Source organism: Oncorhynchus masou, chromosome 19 (assembly GCF_036934945.1).
Source record: "Oncorhynchus masou masou isolate Uvic2021 chromosome 19, UVic_Omas_1.1, whole genome shotgun sequence".
Classification (NCBI taxonomy): Eukaryota; Metazoa; Chordata; class Actinopteri; order Salmoniformes; family Salmonidae; genus Oncorhynchus; species Oncorhynchus masou.
This window is the reverse complement of record NC_088230.1, coordinates 21562688-21584466: the sequence shown is the minus strand read 5'-3', so window position 1 is coordinate 21584466 and position 21779 is coordinate 21562688. Positions and strand designations below refer to the sequence as shown.

The 21779-nt window shown below is 43.7% G+C and overlaps 2 protein-coding genes across 2 annotated transcripts in view; one reads left to right on the top strand and one right to left on the bottom strand.

Annotated features, from left to right (window-relative positions):
- The window catches only part of LOC135505998 (DNA helicase MCM9-like), a 109751-nt gene extending 99024 nt beyond the window's left edge, over window positions 1-10727 (top strand). Inside the window, exons 19-24 of the mRNA XM_064925320.1 lie at window positions 250-404; window positions 544-661; window positions 990-1040; window positions 4013-4114; window positions 5716-5899; window positions 8175-10727. Coding sequence (XP_064781392.1) covers window positions 250-404; window positions 544-661; window positions 990-1040; window positions 4013-4114; window positions 5716-5899; window positions 8175-8338 — 774 coding nt within the window. The 3' untranslated portion in view covers window positions 8339-10727. The remainder of the gene's footprint in view (window positions 1-249; window positions 405-543; window positions 662-989; window positions 1041-4012; window positions 4115-5715; window positions 5900-8174) is intronic.
- A 1165-nt stretch (window positions 10728-11892) lies between these two features.
- LOC135505566 (uncharacterized) lies at window positions 11893-21562 on the bottom strand. Its single transcript, XM_064924632.1, has 8 exons — window positions 21303-21562; window positions 19563-19842; window positions 19047-19169; window positions 17840-18097; window positions 17337-17428; window positions 15451-15632; window positions 14126-14295; window positions 11893-12471 (listed from the first exon to the last, which is right to left on the bottom strand). Exons 1-8 carry the CDS (start codon window positions 21558-21560, stop codon window positions 12290-12292), a joined length of 1545 nt encoding a protein of 514 aa, XP_064780704.1. The 5' UTR covers window positions 21561-21562; the 3' UTR covers window positions 11893-12289.
- Between the last annotated feature and the right edge of the window lie 217 nt (window positions 21563-21779).

The following is a 21779-nucleotide window of genomic DNA, read 5'->3' as shown; positions in this document are numbered from 1 at the left end:
ATGTATTGTTGTTTAATGGTAATCATGCAATACACCACCTTGCCACCAGAGGTCAATAAGAACCAAACAGTGTCAACTTTATTTAGTGGTTTGTGTGAATTGGGTACTGATATTCCTTTGGCCAGGTCAGTCTTAGTTACTGGTCTTTGAAGAAGAAGTGTTCCTGTGGTGTTCTCTGAGATGTGGTTGGGATAGTCACAGATAGTGTGTGTATAGTCCAAATTTTATTTTCCTGTATGTGTTCATCAGCTGGAAGACGGTCAGGGGAAGGCCCAGGGTCTGCAGGACACAGTGGCTTGTCTGGAGAAGAGTCTGGAGGAGGGCTGCGCCGTGCTGCAGGCGAAGGAGGACCTGATTGAGACCCAGTGCAAGCGGGAGAAGGAGCTGGTGGCTGCTGTACAGAGGTGTGTCGAAAATACAATCTTCCTCTGCAACTCCTCCTCCTAGTTGTAACAGTGTGTTAAAGCAGTCAGAGCTGGTAAGTTGGGGTTGTGTTGATGACAGACGGTTCCCTAATGCTGTGTCTCTCCCTGGCTCCCCCAGCCTGCAGGAGAAGGTGGAGCAGTGTCTTGAGGACGGGGTCCGGCTCCCCATGCTGGACCTGAAGGAACTTGAGGTAGAGAACGCACGGTTACAGGAGCAGCAAGCCACCACCACCGAGGTGAGACACAGAATGCATACAAATGCAGGGATGCATGCAGACACACACACACTTAACGCTAAGGTAAAGCCTAATCTAGTGTATCAGCAACAACCCTTGTCAACCCTTGTCTACTATACCGTTATTCCCAACTGGCAGAAGGTTTTAACATTCTCAAGCGTTGACATTTGTTGACATATCTGGAACTTTTTAAAAGACTGACAACTAAATGTATCTCCTTGTCTACACCATAACACACAAACACACACAACACAAACACACAGGGTCACTCAGAGAGATGAGCCAGGCTGCTACCAGACATTTACAATGCCCCTCTGCTCTTTTTCAGCTGATAGACAATCAGAAGAACCAGATTGAAAAACTCACCCTTGAGCTGACGGTAAGACCCTGCTATTAGGGGTGTAACAGTTCACCAAACCCCACAGTTCAGTACGTGTTGTGGTTTCGGAGTCACGGTTCCATTTCTGATTCATAATATTTGATGAGGTCATCATCTGGAATAACAACAACTTTTCTGAAATGAAAACGCCCGATTACTCATCGACAACACTAAAATAAAGTGCAATATGTGTGTAACCATGGCTCAGACATTGTATAGGTCTATGCTATAGTGTTTTCTTACAAAGACAAAAATATGTGCACTTGTGTGACTCTCATAAAGGGGGCGTGTCTGTAGTACGGTACACTTCGGGGTAATGTGATGGGCTGTCACTGTTAAGTAGCTCTCTGCAGCCTTGGAGGTCCATCCATCTGTACGAAGCACACCACAGGGTGCGTTGACCAATTCATTGACAACTACAGCTTTAGCTTGCTAGTATAGAGCGAGGGGGAAAAGTTGTTAACGTCGCTCGAGGACGTTCACGAGGTGCTGAAACCCCCTATTCTTCTTAACCACAGAGAGTAGGTTCATATCCACGGCTGCGGCTGTAAACATACCTATCGCTCGTCATGTCTTTGGCCTGGTCAAAATCAGCTGCCAAGGGCTGTTTGAATGCAGAGGGGAGACTGAAGTTGTGTTCTTTTTTTGCGTTTCCATCTTGCTCCGGTGGTAGGAATACTGGTGGGATGTCGGTAAATGTATCAACATGTCTGAGGTGTTGGCAGCTGCATAGACTATTCTCATTGGGCAGTGGAGACATACTCTCTCTGTCCGTCGTCGTTGTAGCCTACTGGGAAAACCAACTGTTCCCAAACTGGAGGTTTAAACGGTGATGGAGAATCCTCCTAGTTCATCGACCTCACCACCTTACAGAACTAGTTCATCGACCCCACAACTCACCGTCGTACAGAACTAGTTCATCGACCCCACCACTCACCACCTTACAGAACTAGTTCATCGACCCCACCACTCACCATTATACGGAACTAGTTCATCGACCCCACCACTCACCATCGTACAGAACTAGTTCATCGACCCCACCACTCACCATTATACGGAACTAGTTCATCGACCCCACCACTCACCATCGTACAGAACTAGTTCATCGACCCCACCACTCACCATCGTACAGAACTAGTTCATCGACCCCAACACTCACCATGATACGGAACTAGTTCATCGACCCCACCACTCACCACCGTACAGAACTAGTTCATTGACCCCACCACTCACCATCGTACAGAACTAGTTCATCGACCCCACCACTCGCCATGATACGGAACTAGTTCATTGACCCCACAACTCACCATCGTACAGAACTAGTCCATCGACCCCACCACTCACCATCGTACAGAACTAGTTCATCGACCCCACAACTCACCATCGTACAGAACTAGTCCATCGACCCCACCACTCACCATCGTACAGAACTAGTCCATCGACCCCACAACTCACCATGATACGGAACTAGTTCATCGACCCCACCACTCACCATCGTACAGAACTAGTCCATCGATTCACAACTCACCATGATACGGAACTAGTTCATCGACCCCACAACTCACCATCGTACAGAACTAGTCCATCGACCCCACCACTCACCATCGTACAGAACTAGTCCATCGACCCCACAACTCACCATGATACAGAACTAGTTCATCGACCCCACCACTCACCATGATACGGAACTAGTTCATCGACCCCACAACTTACCATCGTACAGAACTAGTCCATCGACCCCACCACTCACCATCGTACAGAACTAGTTCATCGACCCCACAACTCACCATCGTACAGAACTAGTCCATCGACCCCACAACTCACCATCGTACAGAACTAGTCCATCGACCCCACCACTCACCATCGTACAGAACTAGTCCATCGACCCCACCACTCACCACCGTACGGTACTAGTTCATCGACCCCACCACTCACCATGATACGGTACTAGTTCATCGACCCCACCACTCACCATCGTACAGAACTCACATTCCCGGCTGCGCCCCACAAAAGGACCGTTTGAAATGCACCAATTAAGATTTGAATTTTGATTACAAGGGGCGCATAGGATCTTGTTTTAACGGAATAGTTTGAAAGAAATTCAGCTCAGATTTATACATACAACGCAGTGTAGGCATAACCTAGAGGTGTTATGAGAATTTTGTTATCAATGTTCATTAACGTCAATTAATCTACTCAGTCTGCAACCCAGAGTTTGTAAGATTCTGGTTGAATGATACAGGCAAGAGTCCCAACTTACAAAAATCAAAGTGTTTATTCGCGAGAACGTTCCAACATCAAAAATGCAAACCCAGTCTTTATAACACACACAAACAAGTTCAAATCTTAAGCTACGCATTGCTTAGATAGTCTGTGTTTTTCCACTACATAGATACCTTGTTTAATCTGCAACATGTTTCATGATTTTCTGCCAGCCTAACAGTATCTCCCCTCCACGGGTGGAGACAGAATGTAAGGAACACAGTAGTCCAGCTTGTCTGTCGATAGCTCCTCTTATCATTTGTTTCCCACTTGCACCCTGCTTACATACTAAAAAGGAACAAAAGGTCCTTGTTCTAATTCTGACTGAAACTACACACATCAGATTATAGTTTTATGATTCTAATGCATTTCATACAATTATATGGTTTCAGAGTGAAATTATTTAATCATTATCTTTAGACATAAATTATTTTATCAATAGGCCTAGTGCTTTTATTTTTGGGTTCACAGTGCGGACCGAATCGAGGTCCCGGTACCGAACGGTTTCGGTACAAATATAAGGACCGTTACACCCTTAACTGGTATTAGACTTAATTTGGGTCAACAGTATGCTTCAATCAGCCGCTGTTGTAGTAGTTGTCATGTTGTGTGTGTGTCTTTATGTCTGTCAGTGGTGGGGATGATGATGAGTCATCACTGTCATCAGAGCATTATACAGTATGTGATGCTGTCTTATTGTTCTGCTGCAGGCTGTAGAGCGGAGGCTGCAGAAGGAGCGATGTCTCTCCCAAGAGCTCCAGCAACAGCTGCAGGGCGAGGACCCGGCGCCACTCGCTGACACCCTCCATCAGGTAACCAGCCCCACGCTGCCTCTTCAAACATGTTGAAATAACGAAGGCTACCCAGGACTACTACCACAGAAAGTAGGACTATTCTTGGGAGCAGACATGTTGTTTTATTTCTCCGATTTTCCAAGGCTAGAGTGGTGTAGCTAGCTAGTATCCACTGTAGCTGGGAGCTTCCTCTCTCTCTCTCTCTCCACCCTACATCCTGACAGACAGTTTTCTCTGTCCCAGGTTTAGCTGGTGATGAAGTCCATTCACCACCATTCTGTTCCTCTACAGGCCCTTTTTGTCCTCAGATCTTTTCATAGCAGCAGAGTCATGAATAACCCAATATGGCCCCTTCAGCACCCCCACTACCACACGGACCCAATTAGAATTCATGGTGTCATTTTTCAACTCTCCCGCCCGTCTCAAGGTGAGGATGAGCCTGGTGATAAAAGGTTTGAATTCATGCAGGCGGTAATGTGTGTGTCCTGTACATAGGAGAGGTGGAGTACACACACACACACAGAAGGCTGACACCCCAGCACCATACATTATCCCTCTGACAGGGAAACAAAAGGCAATTATCAGCTGGAAGATTCCCCCGCCTGGCTCCCACAAGGGAAGGTCGCTGGTTTGGAGAGAGGGATGGGGGAGTGCTTGTTGGCTGACCTTGCCTGGCTCTGCAGTGACTCCCAGGAAGCTCGTGTCTGAAGGGACAGAGAGATATGACGAGATAGTCTACACAGCGCCCTGTCTAGGATCACTGGTTTTAATTTGACCGTGCTCTCCACTGCTCTGTGTGGCTCGTGAATGTTGGAGGTTGGGTATTTATCTGCACACATACTATACTCCATCCAGCACCGTGTAGAGCGATTGAGAGGGGAGGAGAGATTTGACCCCCAGCGTTACATTCATGTAATTTAGCAGACGCTCTTATCCAGAGCGACTTACAGTAGTGAGTGCATACATTTTCATTCTACTCCCCAATGGGAATCGAAGCCACAACCCTGGCATTACGAGCACCATGCTCTGCCAACTGAGCCACATGGGTGGGTGCCTTTAGTTACATAGAGATGATACTGAGGTGAAATGGCCTCCATTTTGGGAGAGCAGGAAGTTGGATAATCCGCCCGAAAAGGACTTTGCAGCAACTTTGACTTTTCTGCCACCTCTGTGAGTGTTAGTGTTGCTATGATACCTTGTTATCCTATTGAGTTATGATGGTGATTATTATTCTAATTTTCTCCTTGGTATTCTATGAGACATTTAGAAGGGTATATTTTAACTCTTGTGTTTCAAAGCCCAGCCATGGAGAGGGTGTTGATGATCCACACAGGGAGACATACTGAGCTTTAGATGCCAGCGGCAGCTCTGCAGCACTTCTCCCTCAAGTTCAGTTTTAATGTAAAAAGAAATATACACTCCAAGCCCTAATGGACAAATCCACTTCTGTTCAGAAATAATTGTATGGCTGTCATGTTATAACACAAAATAGTTTGAGTGTGGCTACACTTCATGTTTGGGGGATTGTGTTTTACTGAACACTCCTGAGCTCTGCTGCATTAGTGTTTTGTTTGATAATAAACCCAGTGTTGGTCTCTAAGCTGTGTTTGTTTCAACAGAACCAAAGGCAGGTGGAGGATGGTGTGGTGATCCAGCAGGGCTGCGGGGGCCAGGAGCCAGAGGCAGGGCCCCTGCTGAAGGAGATGTCCTATTGTCTGCTTGACCTCAAGGCCCTCTGTAGTATCCTTACCCAGAGGGCCCAGGGCAAGGAACCCAACCTGGCACTGCTACTGGGCATCAAATGTAAGTAGATACATCTGATTTAATCCTCTTAAGCTGGGATTCAAATCCGATCGCAGCTTTGGACAATGCGCCATTTCAAAGGTCATTTTCAATTGAGCCGACAATGCAGCATTTTACAGTGAATGTGGTCTCCGCAAACACAGAAATATTGCCTTTAAAACCCGCATTGCCAACAGAGTCTCTCCAACCTGCACACACACACCGTGAACTACTGCCATATGTAAACCCAACATTAGCTCCTCGGACTAGCCTATCTACTTAGTTATAGGCTTCTGAATAGCTACTTTATAGTTTTTGGGCATCAACAGTAATTCCACTGAGGAAGACATTACTTCTCTACCTACCTTCCAGTTAAGACTTCCCAACCATCTTTGTGATGTCAAATTACTTGAACTCCTTTTGAATTTGATGTTTGGTCCCACCCATTCTTAAAAATTGTTTTCCTTATTCTATTCTTGCATTTTCTGTCCACCTCAGTCGGCAGTAGGATGCACTTCTTTTTCCTAAGAAACAGAGGGGGAATTAGGCTGTCAGCTCACAACAAGCTCCTCTGAATACATTTACAGTCGTGGCCAAAAGTTGAGAATGACACAAATATACATTTTCAAAGTCTGCTGCATCAGTTTGTATGATGGCAAGATGCATATACTCCAGAATGTTATGAAGAGTGATCGGATGAATTGCAAAGTCCCTCTTTGCCATGCAAATGAACTGAATCCCCAAAAAACATTTCCACTGCATTTCAGCCCTACCACAAAAGGACCAGCTGACATGATGTCAGTGATTCTCTCGTTAACACAGGTGTGAGTGTTGACGAGGACAAGGCTGGAGATCACTCTGTCATGATGATTGAGTTCAAATAACAGACTGGAAGCTTCAAAAGGAGGGTGGTGCTTGGAATCATTGTTGTTCCTCTGTCAACCATGGTTACCTGCAAGGAAACACGTGCCGTCATCATTGCTTTGCACAAAAAGGGCTTCACAGGCAAGGATATTGCTTCCAGTAAGATTGCACCTAAATCAACCATTTATCAGATCATCAAAAACTTCAATTGTTGTGAAGAATGCTTCAGGGCGCCCAAGAAAGTCCAGCAAGTCTCCTTCAGTCTCCTAAAGTTGATTCAGCTGCGGGATCTGGGCACCACCAGTGTAGAGCTTGCTCAGGAATGGCAGCAGGCAGGTGTGAGTGCATCTGCACGCACAGTGAGGCAAAGACTTTGAGGATGGCCTGGTATCAAGAAGGGCAGCAAAGAAGCCACTTCTCTCCAGGAAAAACATCAGGGACAGACTGATATTCTGCAAAAGGTACAGGGATTGGACTGCTGAAAATTAATTCTCTGAATCCCCTTTCCGATTTTTTGAGGCATCTGGAAAAAAGCTTGTCCGGAGAAGACAAGGTGAAAGCTACCGTCAGTCCTGTGTCATGCCAACAGTAAAGCATCCTGAGACCATTCATGTGTGGGGTTTCTTCTCAGCCAAGGGAGTGGATAAAGAATGGTACTAACACATCCTCCAAGAGCAATTTCTCCCAACCATCCAGGAACAGTTTGGTGACGAACAATGCCTTTTCCAGCATGATGGCGCACATTGCCATAAGGCAAAAGTGATAACTTAGTGGCTTGGGGAACAAAACATCGATATTTTGGATCCATGGCCAGGAAACTCTCCAGACCTTAATCCCATTGAGAACTTGTGGCCAATCCTCAAGAGGCGGGTGGACAAACAAAAACCCACAAAATCCAAGTATTGATTATGCAAGAATGGGCTGCCATCAGGATGTGGCTCAGAAGTTAATTGACAGCATGCCAGGACAGATTGCAAAGGTCTTGAAAAAGAAGGGTCAACACTGCAAATATCGACTTTGTGCATCAACTTCTTGTAATTGTCAATAAAATCCTTTGACACTTATGAAATGCTTGTAATTGTACTTCAGTATTCCATAGATATTTTTGTCAGATGTTAGACACTGGAGGCAGCAGACTTTGAAAATGAATGTGTAATTCAACTGTTGGCCACGACTGTACACTTCTTTCACTCTGAACTAGATAAGAGCGGTCACTTTCCCCCCCTTCAACCTCACTGGAGTACCCCCCACCCCCCCGACAGGACCTGTCGTACAGCATGAAAAAAAAACATCTGACAGAAGATACACACACATCTCAAAACCTAGCATATTTCACACGATGCTCATTGACAGAATTCAAAGTCTTGCCATGGTAGATTTGAGCAAAAGCCCCATCAGATTGACAGTGTATTTCTCTCTCTGACCCCCATAGCGATGAGCATGTCAGGGGAGGAGAAGGACAACTCTCTGGTGGAGGACAGCTTGCGGGCCAAGCTGCTGGAGGTTGGCCAGCTTAGGAAGGACATTGAGGACCTGCGCACCGCCATCTCTGACCGCTACGCACAGGACATGGGCGAAAACTGTGTGACGCAATGACACACCCGCCATGAGGGGGCACTGATGCCCAGCGACGGCGTGTCCACTCACCAAGGCTTCTGTGTCACAGCCAGCGAGGGTAGGAACAAAAGCCTGCTTGGAGGAAAACCAGGAAGAACAGTGTTAAAAATGGAATAAGAAACTAGGTACTGTCAATGCTGTATTTTATATACAGTTTTACATGATGGAGGTATCTAGCTCCAGCTTTCTGAATGTAGGATCAAGCTGTGAATCAAGTTTACAAGGAAGTCTTAAAATAGGATGTTTTGATTTTTTCAAATGTCAATTGCACTTCCTGTATAATAGAATGAATTCCTGCATGATCATGTACATTGCTTCATGCACAGAGACTTATACCTGGAGGCCCTGCCCTCACAGAAGGGAGTATAAGTGTTTGGCCCCTCCCACACAATCTCACCGGCCAGTAGGAAACTGACTCACTGCTGCTCTGTCAAGTGCCTCTGTGTGTGACAGCTTCTCCACGAATCTGCTGTCCTCTTCCTAAGTTGTCTCCGATGGCAACCCATAGTGCTCCTCTCACGTCGCCCCGTGTGTTATCCAAAGACAAACCCCATCGAACTCTCAGCAGCTGCCCATAGTAGAGACTGCAGAGTGGCACTTCTTCCTTCAGCTCCACAACATGCCACACAAACTGGCCAAACAAGAGGCTGCTTCTGTTCCTTTTCAGCATTTCCGGTTCCTTGTTATGGGTGTTTCTTCTGTGTGCAAGTCGTTCGCTATTTGGGGTATGAATGGTTTTCAATAGAAGATTTCAGTGATGTGGATCACCCCAAACTGGTTATTTGGATAGATAGTTAATGAGAAAGCATGGCAATAACCCCTTTCATATTATTTGCTGTTGTGTTCAACATAATAGCATCAGGTAATATTCAGGTGTTTTTCTAACAATTAAATTCAGGAATTGTTTTTACAAGTTCAGATTGACTAGTAAGATCAGGGCTTAATACTGCCCCATTATTTTAATAGGTGAGCAGATTAGTCAAAAGATATTATTGAAAAAAAAAAAAAAAAATTAGGCTGCTTGTGTAAACACAGCCATAGACACCATTTGATTGAGACTGAAACTAATGCAAAACCACCACAGCAGCACTTCTACAGTACAGGCCCATATTACCTACTGGGACTTGACTGTCAATAGGCAACAGTTACACATTGAGTTGACTGAGGAACATTCCTCCAACCTCAACCACAGAGGGGTCTCTAGATTAATGCATCCATGGAGTAATCGTTGGTTCACATTCTTCTGTTTTACTTTAATTGCTGTTCCCACTATGTCACAGGAACACTCTTGCTTCATCTCAAACTATTTGGAATGTGAATTTTAGCGAGCCGGTCATGACAACCAACACATTACTGTTTGCTATAAGGCGGGGTTTCAAACTGTCCCCCCCCCCCGGTTTGTTTTCACCTAACGCGACACAGCTGATTCAAATGATCAAGCTTGATTTGAATCAGCTGGTGCAAAACAAAACCTGCTATAAAGTGTTATACATTTTTACAGATATTGTAATTTATCCTGGTGACAAGATTTTAAAAAACGGTAATCAGTTTAGAGCCAAGTATATTTTGCATGTCTCAATTTAGACTAATGTAGGTTGTAGAGTATTATATTATACCATTGTATTACCAATCTTAGAAAGGAAACATTGGCTATGTAAAATGTTTTGGCAGGTTACGATAAAGAACAAAGGTCGACTCGGGCCTAGATTCAAACCATACCACTGAAGAGCGGCATTGTAAGGTCATTCGATTGGGCTGACATGCAACTTTTAAAAATTGCACAGGTCTTCAGCAATATAGATTGAATCTAGTCCTAAGCCTTACATGGAAACTAATATGCAATGACACATGCACCAGCTAACACCTCCCATTCAGTAGCAGATCTGAAATGTTATTGTTCTGTGCCTTTTCATCTATGCAGCAGATAAGAGTTCCTGTTTCTACCTATTGACAGGGTCTGGAGACAACTATTCTGCATCTTGTAAATAAGAGGCTACCCCTCACAATTATGCTAAGCCATAGCCACAAAATAAATATAGCCACTCAGGTAAATTAAGGCCATAGCAGGCTCTTGTAAACCTGAAGAATGTACTCTGATGCACAGCATCCATTGTGAGGTGTAGGTCTGTGGAAGTATAGTGCTCATGTAGAGGGAAACATGTGTGGTTGTCATGGCTGTCTGCACTGGACTAGGAGCCACTGGTTGGCTTTCCTGTACATAGGAATTTCTGTTTATGTTACACTTCATTTTGCAGCTAGATTTTATGAATGCCAAAAAGTTTATTTATATATGTTCCTAAAAGTATTTTTCCATTTAAGGCTTGATTGTCATTTGTACAGACGGCAAATAAAATATTTTTCTATAACAGTTTGTTCTCTAGGCCAATCTCTGCTATTACACTAGAGGTCGACCAATTACTATGGTTATAGCCGATTAATCATAACAATCGGTAATCAACATATTTGGACACCAATTAGGACTGCGTGGCAGGCTGACTACCTGTTACGTGAGTGCAGCAAGGAGCCAAGGTAAGTTGCTAGCATTAAACATCTTAAAACAAACCTTAACATAATCACTAGTTAACTACACATGGTTGATGATATTACTAGTTTATCCTGCGTTGCATATAAGCGATGCGGTGCCTGTTAAATTTATCATTGAATCACAGCCTACGCTGCCAAACGGGTGATTTAACATAATTTCCCAAGTTAAAAGAAATTGTCACTTCTCTTGTGATCTATGCAAACAGAGTCAGGGTATATACAGCAGTTTGGGCCCGCCTGGCTCGTTAAGAACTGTGTGAAGACCATTTCTTCCTAACAAAGACCGTAATTAATTTGGCGGAATTGTACATTATGACATAACATTGAAGGTTGTGCAAAGTAAGAGCAATATTTAGACTTAGGGATGCCACCCGTTAGATAATGCAGAACCGTTCTGCATCTCACTGAAAGAATAAAACGTTTTGACCATATTAATAACCAAAGGCTTGTTTCTGTGTGTTATTATAATTAAGTCTATGAATTGATAGAGCAGTCTGACTGAGCTGTAGTATAAGCAGCAGGCTCGTAAGCATTCATTCAAACAGCACTTTACTGCAGTTACCAGCAGCTCTTCAAGCATTGTGCTGTTTATGACCTCAAGCCTATCAACTCCCGAGATTAGGCTGCCGATACTATAAGAACATCCACTAGTCAGAGGTATATGAAATACAAAATGGTAGAGCGAGAATTAGTCCTATATTAACTACAACCTAAAACCTTACCTGGAAATATTGAAGACTCATGTTAAGGAACCACAAACTTTCATGTTCTGAGCAAGGAACTTAAATGTTAGCTTTCTTACATGGCACATATTGCACTTTTACTTTCTCCTCCACTTTGTTTTTGCATTATTTAAACCAAATTGAACATGTTTCATTTATTTGAGACTAAATTCATTTTATTGATGTATTATATTTAGTTAAAATAAGTTTCATTCAGTATAATCAGTACTTAGAGTCGACAAAGCAGAAGTAAGTTTGTCAGAGTTGTTTATTCATTATACAGCAACCCAGCACTGTTAAGTTTCTAGCCTGTTAATTGGCCAAGAATTGTTAGGCTTTGAATAGGAATACATTTACCATTTGAGAATGATTGAGCAATGTCATCACTTCAATGGCTTGCCCCAAATGTTGGCTGTAGAGTAATTACATAACCGCAAACAAGGTTTCTACATCAATAGCCTACATTTCATTAACTATTGATAAAGATTCAAGTTTAAAAAGTAATTTAAAATCTAGATTAATTCCAGCTCACCAGCTAAAATCTGAGCTGTGATAAAATACAGTAAAAAGTGATAAAAGCACTGGACACCGGATCCAGTAAAGAACGTGGTACTGTACATCTCGTAGAGGCTCGAAAACGGAGTGGTCAATCTGCGTTAGCCAGCTAGCTGACATGGGGCTGAATAGAGGCACTAGGGGAGAGGTTGCAGAAGTGCCCCAGACTGGCCTGAGCACACTGCAGCACCAGGCCTTTCACTGCCTCCAGGTAGAGTGTCTGTCCTGAGTGGAGGTACAGCCACATCACCCTGCTCAGCTGGGCTGGCATGGAGTCTCCATGCAGGCTGTCTGTAAAGAGACACCGTATCAGACAATAGCCCTGCAGTCAGTAAGCATGAAAGCATTTGTGCAGCCATCCACTACAGGAAACCCTCCTAGGAACACGAATACAGTGAGTACCGGTAGTGTAAAAACAAAGGTTAGCTGCTGTGTGTATTTGAAGAACTACAGGTGTAGCATAAGGAACAGACCTGCAAAGCCATTATTTGAAGCTTGTAAACAAGACAAATGGCCCCTTTGGGTGTGTCTATCTATGATCAGGCCCATGGGTCACATAGCTGTTGGCAGGCACAGGTACTAAATCCTAATTAAGGCTTTTTACAGTGTTTTGACAACATGTCATGGCCAGGGCCAGTGATGGATGGCTGTAGCACAGCCCAGGTTAAATGTCAAACCATTTGCAGTCAATACCTCCCACCCTGAATGCCTGGAGGGGGATTTCCCCCGATGTACAGGAGAAACGCATGCCAACCAAGAACATTTGTTTTGTCACTATCAAATACTGATTACGATCAATATCGTCATGTACAGCTCTATTCAGTCTAAAGCGTTACAGATTGAGCTGACATGCAGTGTTTAACATTAATGTGGTCCAAAGCAGGAACATTGAAATTGAAAGGCAATGAGGCTGTAATCCTGAACTTCTGTAATGCAGAAAGAAAGTCCTTCAAGGTTGAAAAAACCTGCCTCAACGCTACAAGTTAAACTATACTGAACTAAATAAAATGTTGGTCCCATGTTTCAACTAGGCAAATCAGTTAAGAACAAATTCTTATTTACAATGGCAGCCTACCAAAGGCAAAAGTCCTCCTGCGGGGACAGGGATTAAAAATAGACAAATCACAATACTACACAAGAGACCTAAGACAACATAGCAGCAACACATTACATTCAATACACAAAATGCTTATTTCTCAAATTGTCACAAATCATTTAAAATACCTGTTAGTGAATATTTCTCCTTTGCCAAGATAATACAGCCACCTGACAGTTGTGACATATCAAGGAACTGATTATTTATGTCTAAAGCCCTTTTGTTGTAAAATAACTTAATCTGATTAGGTGGGCCTATGCCCTCCCAGGCACATCCATGGCTACACCACTGCCCAGTCATGTGAAATCCATAGATTAGGCCCCATTAAGGGAGGGGGGGGGGTTTAAAGTGTACAAAACATAACACCTGCAATGACAGACTGACAGATATGACCTCATTGATGTCGCTTGTTAAATTCACTTCAGATCAGTGTAGATGAAGGGGAGGACAGGTTAAAGGAGGATCTAAGCCTAGAGAAATGTTTGTGAATGTGGGCCATTCAGTGTATATGGGCAAGACAACAAATATTTAAGTGTCTTTGGACGGTTATGTAGGTGCCAGGCACACCAGTTTGTCTCAAGAACTGCAATGCTGCTGGGTTTTCCACACTCAGTTTCCTGTCTATCAAGACTGGTCCACCACCCAAAGGACATCCAGACAACTTGACAAAATTGTAGGAAGTATTGAGTCAACGTGGGTTAGCATTCCTGTGGAACGCTTTTGGCAAAAGGGGGTGCCGCTCAATATTAGTAAGGTGTTCCTAATGTTTTGTACACTCAGTGTATACTGGAGAACAACCTTGTGGCTGATCGGATGGATATGTACAGGGGAATAGAGGTTCTACTATACCTTGGGAGATCTTGGTGTCAAACTCCAGCAGAGGGTAGAGGTCCCCAGGCAGCAGCTGTCTGACCCAGGTGTTCTCCTTCATGAAGAACCAGTCATGGACCAGCCTCTTCCTGTGGAGGAAGCCCTGCACGTGGTCTAGGTAAACCCTGTTGCCTGACACCATGTATAGCCTGAGGGATGGCCAGAGTTCAACACGTCAGTCATTTATAATGGGCATATCGCTAAAATTAAATTCATATTAATAAATGACAGAATGCATGGAACTCCTAATGTCCTGATATCAATTGAACAAGATGAAGAGAGAAGGCAGCTACTAATAGGTGGGTGGCCCTGAATTGAGACCCCTAAAAGTAACAAGGAAAGAGTATTCAGTTTCTTTGAGCAACATTCTTTTAGAAGCAGGGACACATTTTACATGATCAAACCACAGAGGCTGGAAAATAGCATGTGCAAGAAAACAGTGAAGTGCTATGAAGGCAATTTCTCATCTTAGAACAATGAACTGTTCATTATATTCAACACCCAAATCACTAGGGACGTCTACTTTCAGAGAAGTGCTGTGGCCAAAGTAACTTTCAGAGAACGCAAGTAATGCTAACAACCCATTCTCTCCAAAGCCTTATATTTGGGAGCAGATTATCAGAATATTAAATGACTCACCCAGCCAGGCTCTGAATACTAAGGGCATTTTAAATATTACTTTGATACCATTGTGAAAGGCTTTTTATTCTCAAGCAGTCATTAAATTGTCCTGCAGCCAGTCAGGGCTTTTTCAGCTCCTCATCCCTTAGGGCAGGGGAAAAACACCATTTGGAAAAATGTCATTCATCTCTGGGGTAAAGACTCTAGCTCTGGGTTTGAGTGCTTCTGATTAACTTCACTGTATAGGTCGAGGGGATGAGCGGTCTTCAAGTTCAAACAGATCTACTGACAGTGGATAGCGCTGGGTGCTGCGCTGCAGGCACTGTGTTTGAAGCTACCAGCAGTGCCCCAATACTCACTGCTTTCCTCCCCAGCTTCAAAGCCCTGTCAAAGAGCATACCAGCAGCACACCCCTCAAGTAGTCAAACTCACTTTTAATAGAGTAGAATCACTTTCTAGCTAATCACAACCTCACAAGCCAAATTCACATCAGGTAGCCCAGAATCAGCCAAACACAATGAGTCTTAAAACTGGGAAGGTTATTGAAGTCAAGCAGTGACTGCGAAGAGGTCAAGAGGCTTTTCTAGTTAACAATTTTCTTCCAACCCCAACCAGTAATCCCATATTCCCGCAAGAATCTGAAATCACAATTATGCAGCCCAAACTTTAGAACAGACACATACTTGTAATAGGGCAGTGTTTCAATCATCTTCCAGTTGACATAGTTTACAGCAGTCTCCTCCAGGGTGCACACTCGGGTCATCTGGACCTTGGCCACCTGCCAGAACCTCTCGTGCTCCACCAGGGTCTCCTGCATCTCCCTCCTCAGCAGCAGGTACACACCCTCCAGCGTGTCCTCGTACACCTGCACTTAGTCAACACATAGTAACACTTAACATGTAGTGTTGGCTGCTTAAGTTTTATTTCAGCCAGAAGCTGAAATACAAAAACACATGAGCAAACTGAAAGTTTGTGGACAAACTTAAACATCTTATTCCAAAATCATGGGCATTAATATGGAATTGGTCCCCCCCTTGCTGCTATAACAGCCTCCACTCTTCTGGGAAGACTTTCCACTAGACGTTGGAACATTGCTGCAGGGATTGCTTCCATTCAGCCACAAGAGCATTAGTGAGGTCAGGGCGAATAGGCCTGGCTCGTAGTCGGCATTTCAATTCATCCCAAAGGTGTTTGATTCAGTTGAGGTCAGGGCTCTGTGCAGAAGCACAGAATCATCTAGAAAGTCATTGTATGCTGTAGAGTTAGTTTCCCTTCACTGGAACTAAGGGGCCTAGCTCAAACCATAAAAAACAGCCCCATACCATTATTCTACCAAATGTTAATTGGCACTATGCATTGGGGCAGGTAGCGTTCCCCTGGCATCCACCAAACCCAGATTAGTCCATCACACTCTGATGGGGGAGTGAGTCATCACTCCAGAGTCTTATGGCGGTGAGCTGTAAGCCACTCCTATGACAGTGCCATGTTGAAAATCACTGAGCTCTTGAGTATGGCCAGTCTACTGCCAAAGTTTGTCTATGGAGATTGTGCTCAATTTTATACACCGTTTAGCAACAGGTGTGACTGAAATAGCCAAATACAATCATTTGAATAGGTGTCCACATATCCCCCTTTATTTTACCAGGTTAGTCTCAGAGATTAAATATCTATTTTTCAAGAGAAAAGTCAAACATTTCATAGAAACACTGAAGTTTCAACATAAACACTAAGCAGGCAACAATTCAATACAACAGGCTAATAAGTGATCACATCATGAAGGGATTATGGACCAGGGGAGTTGAAACCAGGTTTGAAAGGATAATGTCATTGAGGCAACAGTCATACATAAATTACAGTATACTCTGCAATATGACAGAGAAGGTGGAGAGCATTGTGTCAATTTTCACTACTAAGAGTAGTTGAAGCGTGGGGCTCAACTTCCCGTGGCTACCATCCTGTAACAGTGAAGCGAATCTGTGCATATGAGCAGATACTGTGTGACAGAGTCTTGCATCACGCTCATCTCAATAGAAGGTGCTGCTCATAGCAACATGTCACTGAGTACCTTTCTCAAGTGCGTTTCCATTTCTATGGGTTAATTCAACCAGATGAGAAAATAATCTGTCATAATTGGTTACATAAGCAGTTTGTACCAATCTGATGTTACCAATTCTCTTGGTAACACAGTCCTCGACTATTGCTATGGAGTGCATTGTAGCAGCTTAGTTGGCATCACACATGAAGTGTAATTGAGCAGGACATCACTGATATGTCTATAATATATTTAGCAGCCCATTACATAAGACTGCGAGCTTCCTGCTGCCTGTTCAATCTGGGACTTGTGAAACCACCAGCACAGAGCTAATGCTCTGGAGATGCACACTGATGGAATACTAACGACTACTGTATAGATGCCAAAATGTCATTTGTATAGAAGCAGTCTTAAGGCATCTCATTTTTTCAGCATGGTGTTAAAATCAGTGTGGGCAAAAACATCTCAGTAGGTACACTACTCACTTTCCCTGACACCAAGTCATTAACGGGCAGAATAGAAAGTCCTTTACCATACCTTTCTGCTTTTCAATCTGCCCCAGTCACGCCCTAAAATCCAGGCCACCAGGGATTTGCACATGGAGAAATAGTTTTCCACTGTCTGAATTCCTGGGAGGAAGGAGAATGGATACTTGACTAAAGCCAGCAGCCCTGAGAGCTCCATGCTGAGCCATTTGATCACAGGAGGCCTTGCACAAGACTCGTCAGTACAGAGCACCACAGGGTAACATTGCATGGAGAGGCTTATTCATTGACCTATACTCACTGGTCCAATTAATAATTTAAAGAAATTACACCGTTAGATATCAAGATGGTATGATATTCTTGAGGCATAGAAAATAAATATAAATACACTTCAGTCATTATGGTTATGACCTGAGGGGGCACTGTTCTAAAACAAATCCAGAACTAAAGATTTAATCCACTCCAAATAAGAGTGTGTGCCATGAATGTGCATAACATTAACACGAAGCAGAATTAAAAGTGGGGCGAGGAGCAATATCTGAAAGCGCTACTTACCCACAGTCTCGTCACCCTGGGCCAGCTTGCCCCGCCAGTAGTCGGTGGTGATGTGATGCAATGAGGCCAGGTACCTGATGTCACACAACGTGCCTCCCCAGGACACCACCTTCCTCTTGCTGTGCTTCTGCCACTGCAGGTAGATGGCCCTGAGCTGCCTGTCGAAGGGCGCTGGCTGGCGGAACAACCAGTAGGTGAAGAGCCATTGGAACCGACACTGGCTGTACTGACTGAACATGGCCTCCAGCTCACAGTGGTCTGGTAGGGTAGAAGTCCACATCAGGGTACAAACCTTTAGCTCAAGTGATGCTCTGTGTCAAGGGGTAAAGTTGCATTTATGTACCAATACATCTAAAGCCAGCTGAGCCCAAAAACATGACTAATTTATCGATGGACATATCAATGCCCATCTACCACTTAGATTGTAACTACTTTGGTATCATAAGATACAAGGGAGGCCTGAAGGCCATTAGCTGCCCTACCTATAGGCTTAGGCTGTTAGTTTAAGAAGGCATACGAAGGAAGGGCAGGGATTCAGTCCGGAGAGTAGAAAATGATTTATAATCCAGAGGGAGACAGCTCAGACTGAAACCATGCGTCTAGTTTCTGCTCCCCATATCAGCTGAACCACTTTGAAGCAGCTCAGCAGAGCAAAAAGATACTTGTTTTACCTTGATGTCTTCCATCATAAACCAAAACCCAGCAAGGGGGATATGGCTCAAAAAGGTATTCGAGTAAAATCGCAATGTCGTGCTTCCCAGTACAACATTCAATAGATTGGGTACGATGAGTAAGATCAGAGCTGTGTTTTGAAGATGAAATAAAGTCATTGCTTATAGGTGTGGTGTCAACTTCTAAAAAAAAAAAAAAAACAGAACATTCTCTTTACCCATTGGGAACAGCCATATTTCTGGCCAGAATTCACAAGTAAGTTGGCCAGATACAGCACAATCAGAAGCCTTCGTCTGCACTGCCAAAAAGTCCATCTGAATAACAATATGGCAGCAGGCTCATAGCTGGCAATAAAGGACAGAACCACCTTGAGTCCCATTGCAGTCACCATAAAGAGATTGCAATTCATAACTGGTTGTAGAAAGCAGACACATCTTAATTATTCCAGCAACAACCCACCTTTAGCAAATTAACAGAGTATTGACTGAACAAAGAGTAATGAAAAGCTAAAGGTGTTATGGCCCATACAACCTACCATTGCTCTGTTGGTTGAGAACATGCTGGAAAACCTTGGCAATGCTTCCATGGTGCTCAAGGGCCAAGGAATACAGCTCCTTCCATTCGAATTTCAGCATTCTGCCCTCGTCCTCATCTTTCTCTGCCAAAGAACAAAACACTGTTGCAATATTAACGCGACCAACATTCCTCCACTACCTGACAAACTTTATTTAGATTCAGGGAGTTTAGTCACATGCACAGGGTTGCAGATGTGCATGCAGGCTACAGTGAAGAGCCTAAGCGCCGAGCTCCAACAATGCAGGTCACAGGGAAGAACACAAATATACATATATTCATCTGCAACGTGTTAAATTACCATTGGGGTGGTGCAGGAAGGGGGACAGGGGAGCAGGTAGCTAACTAGTAGCAGCTATTCAGAAGCCTGATGATCTGGGGGGGCAATTTTAATATCAAGACAAGGGCTGGCAATTCCTAGGAGCCAAACTGCTAATATGAATACGGCTTTACATCTTTCTAAAATAAATTAACTTACCTTGGACTTTACCTTCCAACACTTCCTTCTCAATTCCCCATAAGCTCTCTATGTCGGTGCAAGGCAGTCTCACGGAGGGCAGAGGAACAGTCTCTTCCAGAACCAGCCACTGGACCCAGTACTTGTGTGGCGGGAATGGGATCTCTGCAAAGAGCTTCTCCTGAAGAGACCGGTTACAATGCAGGTTTCTAAAGAGAGTTCGCCACATGAAGATCAAACGGAAAGCACTCTTGGCAGAGACGGAGCAGGTGGCGGTGGCAAACGGGACTCCAAATGAGGTCTGCGTAGAGAGAAGAAAAAGCCTAGTGAACATGCAATGCTAGCTAGATTGGTTGACTCATATCTGGTCTAACAAAGACTTGGTATCCATTTACAGAACTCTTACTGTTTGGTGTAGCACAGAATTTGACTAGCCTTAGCGACAGTCCTCATTCTCAATTCACAGAAACAGGAATCTTTAAATGTCCATGTCGCATTGAGAAAATGCAAACATTATTTTGCACGAAGTAATCCAAAAAGGTGTAAATCTTCTCTCATGACATGCAGCACATCGGGTGGACACCCACAAGCCCTTGATCATGGCTCAGTTCCATTAAACATAAGTCATTGGACAATAGTGTCTTCTGTACAGGGGATTTTTGTTAAAGACGCACTATGCAAAATTCACACTGCCATTTCCTGGCTGCTGAAACTAATGTTTGCAACAAAACAAGCAAGATGGTCCAATGACTCTCCACTAAACCACTGAAATATTTCTCTACTCAGAACTAAGCCAAACTAAATTTAATGGAAAGCATAGAAGTAGCACAGAACAGATCTACCACGTATACTTAATAAGACCGAGCTTTAACATTTATCAATTTGGTCAGTCACCCAAAAAGTAACAAATTGCAGCTTTAAGACCCCTGACGCTGGGCCTGAACATTAACAGACATTGCATGCAGTAAGGTTTGTAAAACATAACCTTATTTCATAGAGAGAATTACTATTCCCAAAACGGTTCAACTGACGCACCTTTACAGGGTTAGGGCTCCCACACGGTCATATTTTCATGTTTACAACACTTCACAGAAAACAGACTACCTGTGCTAATTAGCCTTCTGCCTATCCAAAAGGACGCAGATGGATAATTACTACGATCCCACAAACGTGTTGTCACTGAATGCTACTGTACGCTGCAACTTAAATTGTGAAATTATTTTAATGTGATCGAAAAGTAGAAAGGATGTATGTTATTAAAACTGTACAGAGATGATCGATTGAAGTATTTGTATTGGCTTCGAGCCAATTCGCCGTTAAACGGAATATGTAAGGAGCTTGGACAATAAGGAGTAACGTTAAGGCCTTTAGTCCGATATTGGGCTAGACACTCAGTCTCTTTCAATGAGAGAAGACTTGAAATAAACATCGCAACATACATTCATTGTTAGATTACTTAATGGAGAAAAGAAATGTACGGAGCATTTTCCTCATTCAAAACAGATCCACTGCAAGTGGCCAGACATTGACTCTTTCTGCGAATCGAGGGCAAAGACAGTAACGCTAAAGTTAATGTACTACACCATATAGTACCTATCCTTTAACTAGTAGTAATATATACAAATGTTGGTTAAATTACATTACCTTGTGTAAGTCTGTAGTTGGGGCAATGCATAGCCTACCAACTTCATTCAAAAGAGGATCAGCAAATTTCAGGCCTACATAAAAGAAAAAACTAAAGTCTAATTCAATTTACATTACCTGGAAGTGTTTTGTCCACAGTGAGTTGCAGGAACAAACTCGAAACAGGGTTCGGCAGGTGCTCCCAACTCTCAAGAGAGACGTGGGATCCAGCCGTCGTAAGATGAGAATAAAGACTTCGTCACTTAAGTCTAGTATCCCCGTGTTGGAGCTTCCATGTGTGTCCTCACTTTCTTCTTTGACCTCGAATGAAGTAGCGGATAAAAGCGAGAACTGTCCCTGCAACTCATCCTCCCAACTATCCTCACGGAGTGCCATATTTGCCACCTGCCAAAGTCGGCCATGCTTGAGAGAAATTTAAACGTTTAGGAACGTACCATTGTTGCAGTCAAACGGGAAATCACCAGGGAGTTTAATACCTGGGCACGAGCTTGCCTGGAGCGCCGAATAAGTGGGGTCCGCCTAGTGAGCTACCAAATGATGAATAGGCTTTTCCAAAGGGCAAACTAACCCGGTGCGATCTAAATCAAGCGCACC

Coding starts and splice junctions, on each gene's coding strand:
- LOC135505566 (XM_064924632.1), bottom strand. CDS start 21,560: ATGGCACTCCGTGAGGATAGTTGGGAGGATGAGTTGCAGGGACAGTTC. Junction 19,843..21,302: donor TGTGGACAAAACACTTCCAG/GTAATGTAAATT, acceptor CTCTCTACGCAG/ACCTCATTTGGAGTCCCGTT. Junction 15,633..17,336: donor GCAGATTGAAAAGCAGAAAG/GTATGGTAAAGG, acceptor GACTAAGTGCAG/GTGTACGAGGACACGCTGGA.